Source organism: Arachis ipaensis, chromosome B3 (assembly GCF_059453495.1).
Source record: "Arachis ipaensis isolate K30076 ecotype BB chromosome B3, ASM5945349v1, whole genome shotgun sequence".
In the NCBI taxonomy this organism is placed as follows: domain Eukaryota; kingdom Viridiplantae; phylum Streptophyta; class Magnoliopsida; order Fabales; family Fabaceae; genus Arachis; species Arachis ipaensis.
Genome location: NC_142438.1, coordinates 87294687 through 87312617, shown reverse-complemented (window position 1 = coordinate 87312617; position 17931 = coordinate 87294687). Strand labels below are relative to the sequence as shown.

The 17931-nt window shown below is 37.3% G+C and overlaps 1 protein-coding gene and 1 non-coding gene across 2 annotated transcripts in view; both read right to left on the bottom strand.

Moving 5' to 3' along the window:
- Window positions 1-3091: 3091 nt before the first annotated feature.
- The window catches only part of LOC148571469 (uncharacterized), a 34955-nt gene continuing 20115 nt past the window's right edge, over window positions 3092-17931 (bottom strand). The window contains exon 2 of the mRNA XM_088507268.1: window positions 3092-3235. Coding sequence (XP_088363394.1) covers window positions 3092-3235 — 144 coding nt within the window. The remainder of the gene's footprint in view (window positions 3236-17931) is intronic.
- On the bottom strand, window positions 10889-10992 carry LOC148571470 (small nucleolar RNA R71). Its single transcript, XR_015908243.1, has one exon. It is a non-coding gene; the product is annotated as a small nucleolar RNA R71 (small nucleolar RNA).

The following is a 17931-nucleotide window of genomic DNA, read 5'->3' as shown; positions in this document are numbered from 1 at the left end:
TGGAAGCTCCAGATTTATTTCTTATGCTTACAGATGAAGAAAAAAAGCGTTTAGATATGGCTGTTGATGAGCGGATAATTTATACGCTTTTTGGCGTTTAACTCCAAGGAAGACCTCTACACATGAAAGCTTCATTACTCAGCCTAAGCACACACCAAGTGGGCCCGGAAGTGGATTTCTACATCATTTACTTATCTCTGTAAACCCTAGTAACTAGTTTAGTATAAATAGAACTTTTTACTATTGTATTTTCATCTGTTGATCATGTTTTGATGATTGAACCCTCTTTGGGAGGCTGGCCACTCGGCCATGCCTGGACCATTATCACTTATGTATTTTCAACGGTAGAGTTTCTACACACCATATATTAAGGTGTGGAGCTCTGCTGTTTCTCATGAATTAATGCAAAGTACTATTGTTTTTCTATTAAACTCAAGCCTATTTCTTCTCTAAGATATTCATTCACACTCAAGAACATGATGAATGTGATGATTATGTGACGCTCATCACCATTCTCACTTATGAACGCGTGCCTGACAAACACTTCCGTTCTACATGAAAGCAAGCTTGAATGCATATCTCTTAGCCTCCTGAACGTGAGATCAGAGTCTTCGTGGTATAGGCTAGAATTATTGGCGGCCATTCTTGAGGTCCAGAAAGTCTAAACCTTGTCTGTGGTATTCCGAGTAGGATCTGGGAAGGGATGGCTGTGACGAGCTTCAAACTCGCGAGTGCTGGGCGTAGTGACAGACGCAAAAGGATTACTGAATCCTATTCCAGCAGGATCGAGAACCGACAGATGATTAGCCGTGCGGTGACAGTGCATTTTGGACCGTTTTCACTGAGAGGACGTGATGTAGCCATTGACAACGGTGATGCCCAACATACAGCTTGCCATGGAAAGGAGTATGAGTGATTGGATGAAAGCAGTAGGAAAGCAGAGGTTCAGAAGGAATAAAAGCATCTCCATACGCTTATCTGAAATTCTCACCAATGAATTACATAAGTATTTCTATCCTATTTTATATTTTAAATATATTTTAATTATCAAATCTCCATAACCAATTGAATCTGCCTGACTGAGATTTACAAGGTGACCATAGCTTGCTTCAAGCCGACAATCTCCGTGGGATCGACCCTTACTCACGTAAGGTTTATTACTTGGACGACCCAGTGCACTTGCTGGTTAGTTGTGCGAAGTTGTGAAGAAGAACTAAGATTATGAATGTGCGTATTAAGTTTTCAGCGCCGTTACCAAGGAATGAGAAATCACGATTTCGTGCACCAGCTGTCTCGCCTGAAGAAACCAAAATGTCCCTCTTCCCTATGGGTGCTTGGAAAGTACCAGTCCGAATGGTCTTCCACCTTTATTATTTCAAAGTAATTGGGATTCAGTGAAAGACTCACTTATTAGATGGGTAGAAAAGATTTTTCAGAATCATCAAGAGATAAAGGTAGCTAATACTACTTTTATTTCTCTCATTCCGAAGGTGGATAACCCTAAAACAATAGCACATTTCCGGCTTATTGGTTTAAGCAATGTCTCGTACAAGCTTTTACCAAGATATTTTCACAGAGGTTAAAGAAAGCTATGCTCAAGCTTATTAATTCCTCCCAGTGTAATTTTTTTCATGGGAGGTCAAGTGCAGATAACATCTTAGTGGTGCAAGAAGTTTTTCATACCATGAGATCAAAGAAGGGGAATAATGGCTTTATGGTCATTAAAATTGACCCCGAGAAAGTCTACGCTTGTTTTAATTGGTAATTTATCAGAGATACTCTTTTTAAGGCAAATACTCCGAAGAAACTTAGTTGATTTAATCTTTCACTGCTAATTTTTTTGCGAAAATAAAGGTTCTTTGGAATGGTCCTCCCTCAACTTCTTTTAAGCCCACTAGAGGCGTGCGCTAGAGTGACCCAATTTCTCCTTACATATTTGTCCTATGTATTGACCACGGTTTTTGGGAACCGATCACGCTTAATAGAGGAGGTCCAAGTCTATCTCACCTTTATTTTGCTGATGACATTGTGTTATTTGCTAAGGCAACTATGGATTAGGTGCAAGTAGTAAGGGTATTTTAGATCTATTTTGTCCGTTGTTCGGGACAAAAGGTAAATTTTGCAAAGTCTTCGTTCTTCTTTTAGGAGAATATGAACTTAAAAGAGAAAACATTCTCTTAGTAATTTCCTTGTGATGAGACTTAGAAAGAATTTGGATAAGTATATGGGAGTATCTCTACTACATGGCAGGTCAAAAGAAGGAGGATTTCTAATTCATTATTGACAGAATATCAAAACATCTTGACTCTTAGAAAGCCCGCAACCTTTCTTTGGCAGGTAGAGTCACTCTTGCTCAATCGACTCTATAAACTATCCCATCTCATGTAATTGACTTTAGGTATTTGTGATCAAGTTGACAACATATATCGTAATTTTGTCTAGGTGGAAGTTGATTTGGTTTGAAAGCCTCATCTTTTTAAGTGGAAAACTCTTTGTTTGCCTAAGGCGCAAGGAGGTCTCGGCTTTAGACCTGCACAAGTTCTTAATATTGCAAATTTGATGAAATTAGCCTTGAAACTTGTCAAAAATAGAGGAGACCTTTGGGTTAAAGTTCTTCGAAGTAAATATAGATACGGTGAGGCTACTCTTTCTATTGTTAAGAATATCAAAGTAGTTTCAAATGTTTAGCAAGGCATCCAAAGGTTTTGGAAGGATTTTTAGAATAATCTCGTATGGATGGTAGGATCCAGTACTGAGATTAATTTCTGGACTGATCAATGGATTTTATGTATTCATAAACTTGCAAACTTTGCTTAGCCAAAAGTTATCGAAGAGATGTTGGAAGAGAGAATTTGCAAGTTTGTTATTAATGGTCAGTGGGACTGACTGGATTAGTACTATACTGGGAAAGGATTGGTATTCTATTTTTGCTTCTATTAAACCTCCTGAACCTGAGTTAGGAGTCAATAGCTTGGATTGGCTTCCGGTATCGAGTGCTGTCTTTTCGATAAAGTCGGCTTGTGCTATCTTTTTAGGGCATGCAAATGACTCAAATCCTTTTTTATTCTTAAAAATATGGAAGTTGGAGGCTCTACAACGGTTGTGGTCTTTCTACTAGCTTGTAGTGCACCAGGCCTTTTTGACCAATGCAAAATATGCCAGAAGACATATGGCCGAGGAAGACAGTTGTGCCATTTGTGGTGTATCCTGAATCTTTGCTCCATCTGCTCCATGACTGCAAGGTGGCAAGAGGCACATGGATGAGCATTGATAATAGTTTAATTTTAGGTAACTTCTTTAATTCTCCTCTCTTGGCTTGGTTGTTAAAGAATTATTCTACCAAATCTCCCTATGAAGGGCAATATTGGCCCCCTTCTTTTTGTTACTATGTGAATTTCTTATGGTATTGATAGAATAAATTTATTTTTGATGTTAATGATATTATTGAGGAGAAGGTTGCTCCCCTTGCTATCTATCTAGCAAAGGACTTTGAGCATGCTCAAGTTGAAGTGGGTTGAGTTAGGAACGTAGTTGGCCATTATGTTGAGAAGCAGATTAAATTGTCCCCTTCTAGAATCTTTTTTTGTTAAACTAAACATAGACAGTTCGATTCTACAAAATGAAAAAACAGCTTGCGAAGGAATTATTAGAGACATGGATGGAAGATTTCTAGCTAGTTTTAGTGCAAATTTAGCTTTTATCTCAATTATTTTGGTACAGCTCTAGAGAATTTTAATGGGTGTGGACCTTGGATAAAATCATGTGGTTGTGGAGGTGGTCTCAGTTGCTGTAGTAAAACTTGTTCTTCATGATGATATTGATTTGCATTCTTCTTGAGCCCTTATTTTGGTAATTAGAGAGAGGTGCAGCAGATTAATTAACTGAAGAATACAACATCAGTTTTGAGAAGGAAATTTTGTGTAGATGAAATGACTAATTATGGTCATAGTTTACCTTTTTGGTTGTCATGTGTTCTTTAATTTACCTTCTTGTATCCCTCTTCGTCTTCATGCTGATTCTATCAGCATCTCATTTTCACGAACTGTTGCCTTTTAGTTTGTTTTTCTTTGGACTTTAAATTCTACTATTAATTAAAAAAAATATAAGATGTATACATATTGTTAAGCTAATTAAATTAAGTTTGACTAATAGGGATTAATGCGAAGCTTCAAGAGTGTTGGTTAATCCAAGATAATTTTAAAGCTTTATTTGTTATTGTTTATTTGTGGTTGATAAACCACTATTTTATGGTTTATCTTATGCTCAATTAAGTGGTTTATATCAATTCCTTACTCACTTATTCATATGATTTGCATGAGTTTACATTTTTCCTTCCTGATTTTGTGCTATGATTGAAAACATGCTTCTTTGTCTTTGGTCTTAAAATTACTAACTAATAATCCTCTCTTATTACCATTCGATGTCTTGATATGTGTGTTAAGTGATTTCAGAGTTTATAGGGCAGGAATGGCTTAGAAGATGGAAAGGAAGCATGCAAAAGTGGAAGAAATACATGAAGTTGAAGAAATTGCTAAGCTGTCCAGCCTGATCTCTTTGCACTCAAACGAACATAACTTGAGCTACAGAAGTTCAAATGACGCGGTTTCAGTTGCATTAGAAAGCTAATATCCGGGGCTTCGAAATGATATATAATTTGCTATAATGGCCATATATCTAGGTGACGCAAACACGTGCTCCACGCAGACGCGTCGCAGTGACGAAAAAACCAGCGTGGCAGATTTCGCAATCAGCGATTTCTGGGCTGTTTCTGACTCAGTTTCTGGCCCAGAAAACACAGATTAGAGGCTATAAAGTGGGAGAATACATCCATTCATAAAAACAACTGATACAATTTTCATATTCATAATTTTAGGTTTTAGATGTAGTTTTTAGAGAGAGAGGTTCTCTCCTCTCTCTTAGGATTAGGATTTAGGATTTCTATTATGATTAGGCTACTTCTCTTCAATCACAGGTTCAATATTCCTTTAATTTATTTTCTCTTCTACTTTTATTTGTTCTAGTATTCTAATTTATTTATTTTCCCAATTTGGTTCATGAATTCTCATGTTTAATTGATTTTCTATTTAATGCAATTTGAGGTATTTCAGATTTATGATTTTAATTTAGCTTTTTACATTCTTAGCTTGAATTGATTAATTAGAGACACTTGAGTTATCAAACTCCTTTGTTGATTGATAATTATTATCTTTGCTAGTTGATTTGTATTCCAATAACTCTAGTCTTTTCTTAGGAATTAACTAGGACCTGAGGAATCGAATTAATTTATCCACTTGACTTTCCTTCATAGTTAGAGGTTAACAAAGTGGGAGCAAAATCCAATTCTCATTACAATTGATAAGGATAACTAGGATAGGACGTCCAGTTTTCATATCTTGCTAAGAACTTTATTAGTTATTATTTTAATTCTTGCAATTTACTTTTCCTGTTCATTATTCAAAACCCAAAAATATTGTTTTCCATAACCAATAATAAATCATACCTCCCTACAATTCCTTGAGAGACGACCTGAGGTTTAAATACTTCGGTTATAAATTTTATTGGGTTTGTTTAAGTGACAACCAAAATTTTTGTACGAAAAGATTCTCTGTTGGTTTAGAAACTATACTTACAACGTGATTATTCTTATAAAATTCTTTACCGACATAAAATCCGTTCGTCAAAATGGCGCCGTTGCCGGGGAATTGCAAACGTGTGCCTTATTATTGGTTATTGTAAATATTTTCTTTTTGCTTGTTTATTTATTTTTATTTTTGTTTTTATTTTTGCTTTTTTGTAAATTAAGAGGTTATTGGTTTTTATTTAGTTATTAAAATTTTCAAAAATAATGTTCCTTGTTCTTTCTTGATTTTCAAGTTGTTTTTCGTGTTCATCTTGACCTTCAAGTTGTTCTTGGTTGTTTTCTTCATTTTGATCTAAAAATTTTAAGTTTGGTGTCATTTTATTGTTTTTCTCTTTTCTCATTAAATTCAAAAATATCTTTTCTCTTTATTTTAATTGATTTTTCCGAAATTTACAAAAAAAAATTCAGATTTTTATTTTAAAATTTTTATCTTATCTTATCTTAGTTTTAAATTTCAAAATTCAAATCTTTTTCAAAAATCATATCTTTTTAAAAATATTATCTTATCTTATTTCAAAATCAAATTTCAAATTTCAATATTTAAATTCCAAAATTCAAAATTCAAAATTCAAAATTTAAACCTTTTTCAAATCTTTATCTTATATTGTTCTCAGTGTTTCTAGTTTTAGGAGTTTATTTTTATTAATTTTTTTATTAGTTTTTGTTTTTATTTTCTTTTGCTACTATGAATTCTTACACCTCTGGTTTCAAGTTTGGTTCCAATGTTGTTGTAACTTGTAAGAAATGGAAACTATAATAAAAATAGGCATCAAGGTTGGAAGAATCAAAGATGGGAGGAGTCACAAAGATTTGATCAACCCTCTTGACAACAACCCCCTCCAGTGCGCTATAACCAACAACCATTCTGTGATGCATACCAAGACAATAGTTATGGTGGACCCTTTCGTGACAAAAAACCTCCACCAAATTACTATGGTCAAGAGCCATTCCAGGGAGGGTACCAAGATGATGAATATGGTGGACCCCTTGTGGTTACCAACAAGCCCCACCATATGCTTATGAACCCCCTCCTCAACATAACTCTGAACCACCATACTCACAAGTACCTTACTAATGAGCGGATAATTTATACGCTTTTTGGCATTGTTTTTAGTATGTTTTTAGTAGGATCTAGTTACTTTTAGGGATGTTTTTATTAGTTTTTATGTTAAATTCATATTTCTGGATTTTACTATGAGTTTGTGTGTTTTTCTGTGATTTTAGGTATTTTCTGGCTGAAATTGAGGGACTTGAGCAAAAATCAGATTCAGAGGTTGAAGAAGGACTGCTGATGCTGTTGGATTCTGACCTCCCTGCACTCAAAGTGGATTTTCTGGAGCTACAAAACACAAAATGGCGCGCTTCCAATTGAGTTAGAAAGTAGACATCCAGGGCTTTCCAGAAATGTATAATAGTCCATACTTTGACCGAGTTTAGATGACGTAAAAGGGCATTGAACGCCAGTTATACGCTGCTGTCTGGAGTTAAACGCCAGAAATACGTTACAAGTCAGAGTTGAACGCCAGAAATACGTTACAAACTGGCGTTCAACTCCAAGAATGACCTCTCCACGTGGAAACTTCAAGCTCAGCCCAAGCACACACCAAGTGGGCCCCGGAAGTGGATTTATGCATCAATTACTTACTTCTGTAAACCCTAGTAGCTAGTTTATTATAAATAGGACTTTTTACTATTGTATTAGACATCTTTGAACATCTTGGGACGTCTGGTTCTTAGATCATGGGGGCTGGCCATTCGGCCATGCCTGAACCTTTCACTTATGTATTTTCAACGGTAGAGTTTCTACACTCTATAGATTAAGGTGTGGAGCTCTGCTGTTCCTCATGAATTAATGCAAAGTACTACTGTTTTCTATTCAATTCAACTTATTCTGCTTCTAAGATATTCATTCGCACTTCAACATGAATGTGATGAACATGACAATCATCATCATTCTCCCACGAACGTGTGCCTGACAACCACTTCCGTTCTACCCTAGATTGAATGAGTATCTCTTGGATCTCTTAATCAGAATCTTCGTGGTATAAGCTAGATTGATGGCGGCATTCATGAGAGTCCGAAAAGTCTAAACCTTGTCTGTGGTATTCCGAGTAAGACTCTGGGATTGAATGACTGTGATGAACTTCAAACTCGCGAGTGCTGGGTGTATTGACAGACGCAAAAGGAGGGTGAATCCTATTCCAGTATGATCGAGAACCTCAGATGATTAGCCGTGCTGTGACAGAGCATTTGGACCATTTTCACAAGAGGATAGGATGCAGCCATTGACCACGGTGATGCCTCCAGACGATTATCCATGCAGTGACAGCGCATCGGACCATTTTCCAGAGAGGATGAAAAGTAGCCATTGACAATGGTGATGTCCTTACATAAAGCCAGCCATGGAAAGGAGTAGGACTGATTGGATGAAGACAGCAGGAAAGCAGAAGTTCAGAGGGACGAAAGCATCTCTATACGCTTATCTGAAATTCTCACCAATGATTTATATAAGTATCTCTATCCTTACTTTCTAGTTATTACTTATTTTCGAAAACTCTATAACTATTTGATATTCGCCTGACTGAGATTTACAAGGTGACCATAGTTTGCTTCAAGCCGACAATCTCCGTGGGATCGACCCTTACTCACGTAAGGTTTATTACTTGGACGACCCAGTGCACTTGCTGGTTAGTTGTATCGAAGTTGTGAATGAAAAACGATTTATTAAGACGTGCGTACAGAGTTTTTGGCGCCGTTTCCTGAGATCACAATTTCGTGCACCAAGTTTTTGGCGCCGTTGCCGGGGATTGTTCGAGTTTGGACAACTGACGGTTCATCGTGTTGCTCAGATTAGGTAATTTTCTTTTTGTTTTACTTTCAAAAAAATTTTTCAAAAATTTTTCAAAAATTTTTTCTCCTTTGTTTTCGAAAAAAAAAATTAAAAAAAAAATCTTTCAAAAATTTCGCATCTGTTTTCGAAAGTTATTCTAAAATTTTTAAGAATGAATTCTAGAGTTTCATGAAGCATGTTGAAGCCTGGCTGGCTGTAAAGCCATGTCTAATTCTTTTGGATAGGGGCTTCCAACCATCAGCATAGAGGCAAGTTAATTGGAATGTCAGCTGTGGCATGTCTGAGTTACATACTAAAGCTTGGCTGGCTATTAAGCCATGCCTAACCCTCAGATTGGAGCACAAGATTTAAAGAGCACAAGATTCCTGGAATTCATATTAAAGAGCATAAGATTCCTGGAATTCATATTAAAAATTTTGGAATCCTTATTTTTATTTTTCAAATAATTTTTGAAAAATCCAAAAAAAAATCATAAAAATCAAAAATATTTTGTGTTTCTTGTTTGAGTCTTGAGTCAATTTTTAAGTTTGGTGTCAATTGCATACTCATCTTGCATTTTTCAAAAATTGCATTCATGCATTGCATTCATCATGATCTTCAAGTTGTTCTTGATAAACCTTCTTGATTGATCTTCATATTACATTGTTTTGTGTTGTATGGTGTTTTTCATATGCATTCTTGAATTCTTAGTGTCTAAGCATTAAAGATTTCTAAGTTTGGTGTCTTGCATGCTTTCTTTGCATATAAAAATTTTCAAAAATATGTTCTTGATGTTCATCATGATCTTCAAAGTGTTCTTGGTGTTCATCTTGACATTCATAGTGTTCTTGCATGCATTCATTGTTTTGATCCAAAATTTTCATGCATTGCATCATTTTCATGTTTTTCTCTCTCATCATTAAAAATTCAAAAATAAAAAAAATATCTTCCCCTTTTTCTCTCTTAAAATTTCGAAAATTAGATTTGACTTTTTCAAATATTTTTAAAATCTAGTTGTTTTTATGAGTCAAATCAAATTTTCAATTTAAAAATCTTCTCTTTTTCAAAATCTTTTTCAAAAATAAAATCTTTTTCATTTTTTCTTATTTATTTTTGAAAATTTTAAAAATATTTTTCAAAAATCTTTTTCTTATCTTTATCACATAAATTTTGAAAATAACATCATCAGTTAATGTTTTGATTCAAAAAATTTCAAGTTTGTTTCTTGCTTGTTAAGAAAGATTCAAACTTTAAGTTCTAGAATCATATCTTGTGATTTCTTGTGAATCAAGTCATTAATTATGATTTTAAAAATCAAATCTTTTTCAAAACAAATTTCAATCATATCTTTTCAAAAATATTTTTTATCTTATCTTTTTCAAAAATTGATTTTAAAATATCTTTTCTAACTTCTTATCTTTTTATGTTTTCAAAAATTGATTTTCAAAATTTGTTTCAACTAACTAACTAACTAACTTTTTTTTTGTTTCTTATCTTTTTCAAAACTACCTAACTAACTCTCTCTCTCTAATTTTCGAAAATATCTTCCCTCTTTTTCAAAAATTCTTTTTAATTAACTAATTATTTTAATTTTTGATTTTAATTTTCGAAAATTACTAACCTTTTTCAAAAACTATTTTCGAAAATCACTAACTCTTTTTCAAAAATAATTTTCGAAAATTCTCTTTCTCTCTCATCTCCTTCTATTTATTTATTCATCTACTAACACTTCTCTTCATCTCATATCCCGGCTCTCCTCACTCTTGTGTTTCTTTCTTTACATTACTCTTCTTTTCTTCTACTCACACAGGGACCTCTATACTTAGGTAAAAAGGATCTCTATTATTATTATTATTATTATTTTTCTGTTCCCTCTTTTTCATATGAGCAGGAGCAAGGACAAGAACATTCTTGTTGAAGCAGACCCTGAACCTGAAAGGACTCTGAAGAGGAAACTAAGAGAAGCTAAATTACAACAATCCAGCAAGCACCTATCAGAAATGTTCGAACAAGAAGAGGAGATGGCAGCCGAAAATAATAATAATGCAAGGAGGATGCTTGGTGACTTTACTGCACCTAATTCCAATTTACATGGAAGAAGCATCTCCATTCCTGCCATTGGAGCAAACAATTTTGAGCTGAAACCTCAATTAGTTTCTCTGATGCAGCAGAACTGCAAGTTTCATGGACTTCCATCTGAAGATCCCTTTCAGTTCTTAACTGAATTCTTGCAGATATGTGATACTGTTAAGACTAATGGAGTAGATCCTGAAGTCTACAGGCTCATGCTTTTCCGTTTTGCTGTAAGAGACAGAGCTAGAGTATGGTTGAACTCTCAACCTAAGGATAGCCTGAACTCTTGGGATAAGCTGGTCAAGGCCTTCTTAGCCAAGTTCTTTCCTCCTCAAAAGCTGAGTAAGCTTAGAGTGGATGTTCAGACCTTCAGACAAAAAGAAGGTGAATCCCTCTATGAAGCTTGGGAGAGATACAAAGGACTGACAAAAAAGTGTCATTTTGACATGCTTTCAGAATGGACCATCCTGGATATATTCTATGATGGTCTGTCTGAATTAGCTAAGATGTCATTGGATACTTCTGCAGGTGGATCCATTCACCTAAAGAAAATGCCTGCAGAAGCTCAAGAACTCATTGACATGGTTGCTAATAACTAGTTCATGTACACTTCTGAGAGGAATCCTGTGAGTAATGGGACACCTCAGAAGAAGGGAGTTCTTGAAATTAATACTCTGAATGCCATATTGGCTCAGAACAAATTATTGACTCAGCAAGTCAATATGATTTCTCAGAGTCTGAATGGAATGTAAGCTGCATCCAACAGTACTCAAGAGGCATCTTCTGAAGAAGAAGCTTATGATCCTGAGAACCCTACAATAGCAGAGGTGAATTATATGGGTGAACCATATGGAAACACCTATAATTCCTCATGGAGAAATCACCCAAATCTCTCATGGAAGGATCAAAAGCCTCAACAAAGCTTTAATAATGGTGGAAGAAATAGGTTTAACAATAGTAAACCTTTTCCATCATCCACTCAGCAACAGACAGAGAACTCTGAACAAAATACCTCTCATTTAGCAAACTTAGTCTCTGATCTATCTAAGGCCACTGTAAGTTTCATGAATGAAACAAGGTCCTCCATTAGAAATTTGGAAGCACAAGTGGGCCAGCTGAGTAAAAGAGTCACTGAAATCCCTCCTAGTACTCTCCCAAGCAATACAGAAGAAAATCAAAAAGGAGAGTGCAAGGCCATTGAAATGACCATCATGGCCGAATCCAAGGAAGAAGGGAAGGACGTGAATCCCAAGGAGGAAGACCTCCTGGGACGTCCAGTGATCAATAAGGAGCTTCCTTCTGAAGAACCAAAGGAATCTGAGGCTCATCTAGAGACCATAGAGATTCCATTAAACCTCCTTATGCCAATCATGAGCTCTGATGAGTATTCCTCTTCTGAAGAGAATGAGGATGTTACTGAAGAGCAAGTTACCAAGTACCTTGGTGCAATCATGACACTGAATGCCAAATTATTTGGTATTGAGACTTGGGAAGATGAACCTCCCTTGTTCACCAATGAACTGAGTGATCTGGATCAACTGACATTGCCTCAGAAGAAACAGGATCCTGGAAAGTTCTTAATACCTTGTACCATAGGCACCATGACCTTCGAGAAGGCTCTATGTGACCTTGGGTCAGGGATAAACCTCATGCCCCTCTCTGTAATAGAGAAACTGGGAATCTATGGGGTGCAAGCTGCTAAAATCTCATTAGAGATGGCAGACAATTCAAGAAAACAGGCTTATGGACAAGTAGAGGACGTGTTAGTAAAGGTTGAAGGCCTTTACATCCCTGCTGATTTCATAGTCTTGGATACTGAGAAGAATGATGATGAATCCATCATCCTTGGAAGACCCTTCCTAGCCACAGCAAGAGCTGTGATTGATGTTGACAGAGGCGAACTAGTCCTTCAATTGAATAAGGACTCCCTTGAGTTTACAACTCAAGGTTATCCTTCTGTAAACATGGAAAAGAGGCACAGTAAGCTTCTCTCAAAATAGAGTCAACCAGAGCCCCCACAATCAAACTCTAAGTTTGGTGTTGGGAGGCCACAACCAAACTCTAAGTTTGATGTTGAACTCCCATATCCAAGCTCTAAGTTTGGTGTTGGGAAGTCTCAACAATGCTCTGAACATCTGTGAGGCTCCATGAGAGCCCACTGTCAAGCTATTGACATTAAAGAAGCGCTTGTTGGGAGGAAACCCAATTTTTATTTATCTAATTTTAATTTACTTTTATTGTTATTCCATGTTTTATTAGGTTCATGATCATGTAAAGTCACAAAATAAATATAAAAATTGAAAACGGAATCAAAAACAGCAGAAGAAAAATCACACCCTGGAGGAGGATCTCACTGGCGTTTAAACGCCAGTAAGGAGCATCTGTCTGGAGTTCAACGCCAGAACAGAGCATGTTTCTGGCGTTGAACGCCAGAAACAAGCAACATCTTGGCATTCAGACGCCAGAAATGCGCAGTGAAGAAGAGTTGGCGCTGAACGCCAGAAACAAGCATTTGGCTGGCGTTCAACGCCAGAAATATGCTGCATCTGGGCGTTGAACGCCCAGAATAAGCATCAATTCGGCGTTTAAACGCCAGAATTGCATGCAAAGGCATTTTACATGCCTAATTGGTGCAGGGATGCAATTCCTTGACACCTCAAGATCTGTGGACCCCACAGGATCATCTCAGCATCTGTGGACCCCACAGGATCCCCACCTACCACCACTCACTCTCTTCCCTCTTCTCAAATCCTCTCTTCCCAATAAACACCCTTCCCTAAAACTCTTCACCAATCACCTCAATCTCTTTTCCCTATCACCACTTCACCACTCACATCATCCACTCTTCCCCATAAACCTACCTCATAAACTCCACCTAACTTCAAAATTCAAAATCAATTTCCCACCCTTATGGCCGAACCTTACCCCCCTCCCTTCCCTATATATAGCCCTCCATTCTTCCTCATTTTCACACAACACAACCCTCTCTTCCCCTTCTTGGCCGAAACACATCTCTCTCTCCCTCTCTTCCATTTCTTCTTTTTCTTCTTCTATTCTTTTTTCTCTTGCTCGAGGGCGAGCAATATCCTAAGTTTGGTGTGGTAAAAGCATAAGCTTTTTGTTTTTCCATTACCATTGATGGCACCTAAGACCGGAGAATCCTCTAGAAAAGGGAAAGGGAAGACAAAAGCTTCCACCTCCGAGTCATGGGAGATGGAAAGATTCATCTCCAAAGCTCATCAAGACCACTTCTATGATGTTGTGGCCAAGAAGAAGGTGATCCCTGAGGTATTTTTCAAGCTCAAGAGAAATGAGTATCCAGAAATCCGACATGAGATCCATAGAAGAGGTTGGGAAGTTCTAACAAACCCCATCCAACAAGTCGGCATTCTAATGGTTCAAGAGTTCTATGCCAATGCATGGATCACTAGGAACCATGATCAAAGTAAGAACCCGAATCCAAAGAATTATATTACAATGGTTCGGGGGAAATACTTAGATTTTAGTCCGGAAAATGTGAGGTTGGCGTTCAACTTGCCTATGATGCAAGGAGATGCACGCCCCTACACTAGAAGGGTCAACTTTAATCAAAGGTTAGACCAAGTCCTCATGGACATATGTGTGGAAGGAGCTCAATGGAAGATTGACTCCAAAGGCAAGCCGGTTCAACTAAGAAGACTGGACCTCAAGCCTGTAGCTAGAGGATGGTTAGAGTTCATACAACGCTCCATCATCCCCACTAGCAACCAATCCGAAGTTATTGTGGATCGGGCCATCATGATTCATAGCATCATGACTGGTGAGGAAGTAGAAGTTCATGAAGTCATCTCCCTTGAACTCTACAAAATAGCCGAAAAGTCCTCCCCCATGGCAAGGCTAGCTTTTCCTCATCTTATTTGCCATCTATGTTACTTAGTTGAAGCTTTCATAGAAGGAGACATTCCCATTGAGGAAGAAAAGCCCATCACTAAGAAAAGGATGGAGCAAGCAAGAGAGCCCATTCATGGATCTCAAGAGACGCATGAAGCTCATCACCATGAGATCCCGGAGATGCCTCAAATGCATCTTCCTCCACAAAACTATTGGGAGCAAATCAACACCTCCCTAGGAGAATTAAGTTCCAATATAGGACAATTAAGGGTGGAACATCAAGAGCACTCCATCATCCTTCATGAAATTAGAGAAGATCAAAAAGCAATGAGGGAGGAGCAACAAAGACAAGGAAGAGATATAGAAGAGCTCAAGGACATCATTGGTTCCTCAAGAAGGAAACGCCACCATCACTAAGGTGGACTCATTCCTTCTTCTTACATTCTCTGTTTTTCATTTTCTATGTTAAGTGCTTATCTAAGTTTGTGTCTTATTACATGATCATTAGTATTTAGTAACTTTGTCTTAAAGTTATGAATGTCCTATGAATCCATCACCTCTCTTAAATGAAAAATATTTTAATTCAAAAGAACAAGAAGTACATGAGTTTCGAATTTATCCTTGAACTTAGTTTAATTATGTTGATGTGGTGACAATGCTTCTTGTTTTCTGAATGAATGCTTGAACAGTGCATATGTCTTTTGAAGTTGTTGTTTATGAATGTTAAATATGTTGGCTCTTGAAAGAATGATGACAAGGAGACATGTTATTTGATAATCTGAAAAATTATAAAAATGATTCTTGAGGCAAGAAAAAGCAGCAAAGAACAAAGCTTGCAGAAAAAAAAATAATAGCGAAAAAAAAAATTAGAAAGAAAAAGAAAAAGCAAGCAGAAAAAGCCAAAAGCTCTTAAAACCAAAAGGCAAGAGCAAAAAGCCAGTAACCCTTAAAACCAAAAGGCAAGGGTAATAAAAAGGATCCCAAGGCTTTGAGCATCAGTGGATAGGAGGGTCTAAAGGAATAAAATCCTGGCTTAAGTGGCTAAACCAAGCTGTCCCTAACCATGTGCTTGTGGCGTGAAGGTGTCAAGTGAAAACTTGAGACTGAGCGGTTAAAGTCAAGGTCCAAAGCAAAAAAAAAGAGTGTGCTTAAGAACCCTGGACACCTCTAATTGGGGACTTTAGCAAAGCTGAGTCACAATCTGAAAAGGTTCACCCAATTATGTGTCTGTGGCATTTAGGTATCCGGTGGTAATACTGGAAAACAAAGTGCTTAGGGCCACGACCAAGACTCATAAAGTAGCTGTATTCAAGAATCATCATATTGAACTAGGAGAATCAATAATACTATATGGACTCTGAGTTCCTATAGATGCCAATCATTCTGAACCTCAATGGATAAAGTGAGATGCCAAAACTATTCAAGAGGCAAAAAGCTACAAGTCCCGCTCATCAGATTGGAGCTATGTTTCATTGATAGTTTGGAATTTATAGTATATTTTCTTCTTTTTATCCTATTTGATTTTCAGTTGCTTGGGGACAAGCAACAATTTAAGTTTGGTGTTGTGATGAGCGGATAATTTATACGCTTTTTGGCATTATTTTTAGTATGTTTTTAGTAGGATCTAGTTACTTTTAGGGATGTTTTTATTAGTTTTTATGTTAAATTCACATTTATGAACTTTACTATGAGTTTGTGTGTTTTTCTGTGATTTCAGGTATTTTCTGGCTGAAATTGAGGGACTTGAGCAAAAATCAGATTTAGAGCTTGAAGAAGGACAGCTGATGCTGTTGGATTCTGACCTCCCTACACTCAAAGTAGATTTTCTGGAGCTACAGAACTCAAAATGGTGCGTTTCCAATTGCGTTGGAAAGTAGACATCCAGGGCTTTCCAGAAATGTATAATAGTCCATAATTTGACCGAGTTTAAATGACGTAAAAGGGCGTTGAACGCCAGTTCTACGCTGCTGTCTGGAGTTAAACGCCAGAAACACGCTACAAGTCAGAGTTGAACGCCAGAAATACGTTACAAACTGGCGTTCAACTCCAAGAATGACCTCTCCACGTGGAAACTTCAAGCTCAGCCCAAGCACACACCAAGTGGGCCCCGGAAGTGGATTTATGCATCAATTACTTACTTCTGTAAACCCTAGTAGCTAGTTTATTATAAATAGGACTTTTTACTATTGTATTAGACATCTTTGAACATCTTGGGACATCTGGTTCTTAGATCATGGGGGCTGGCCATTTGGCCATGCCTGAACCTTTCACTTATGTATTTTCAACGGTAGAGTTTCTACACTCTATAGATTAAGGTGTGGAGCTCTGCTGTTCCTCATGAATTAATGCAAAGTACTACTGTTTTCTATTCAATTCAACTTATTCCGCTTCTAAGATATTCATTCGCACTTCAACATGAATGTGATGAACGTGACAATCATCATCATTCTCCCACGAACGTGTGCCTGACAACCACTTCCGTTCTACCTTAGATTGAATGAGTATCTCTTGGATCTATTAATCAGAATCTTCGTGGTATAAGCTAGATTGATGGCGGCATTCATGAGAGTCCGGAAAGTCTAAACCTTGTCTGTGGTATTCTGAGTAGGACTCTGGGATTGAATAACTATGACAAACTTCAAACTTGCGAGTGCTGGGCTTAGTGACAGACGCAAAAGGAGGGTGAATCCTATTCCAGTATGATCGAGAACCTCAGATGATTAGCCGTGCTGTGACAGAGCATTTGGACCATTTTCACAAGAGGATAGGATGCAGCCATTGACCACGGTGATGCCTCCAGATGATTAACCATGCAGTGACAGCGCATCGGACCATTTTCCAGAGAGGATGAAAAGTAGCCATTAACAATGGTGATGTCCTTACATAAAGCCAGCCATGAAAAGGAGTAGGACTGATTGGATGAAGACAGCAGGAAAGCAGAAGTTCAGAGGGACGAAAGCATCTCTATACACTTATCTGAAATTCTCACCAATGATTTACATAAGTATCTCTATCCTTACTTTCTAGTTATTACTTATTTTCGAAAACTCTATAACTATTTGATATCCGCCTGACTGAGATTTACAAGGTGACCATAGTTTGCTTCAAGCCGACAATCTCCGTGGGATCGACCCTTACTCACGTAAGGTTTATTACTTGGACGACCCAGTGCACTTGCTGGTTAGTTGTATTGAAGTTGTGAATGAAAAATGATTTATTAAGACGTGCGTACAGAGTTTTTGGTGCCGTTGCCTGAGATCACAATTTCGTGCACCACTTACCACCAAACACCCCCATAGGACCCTAACCCACATTCACCACACCAACTACCACATGAACCACACCCAGAATCACCACCTCAATATCCACCATCTCCATATCCTTATCAAGAAGAACCACCTCCGTATTATGAGCCCTTTTTCCCAACAAATGAACCCTCCTATCCACCCCAACCTCCACTGGATGACAACACCATTGGTGTTATTCACCAAAGGCAAATTCATACCACACTTGCCTC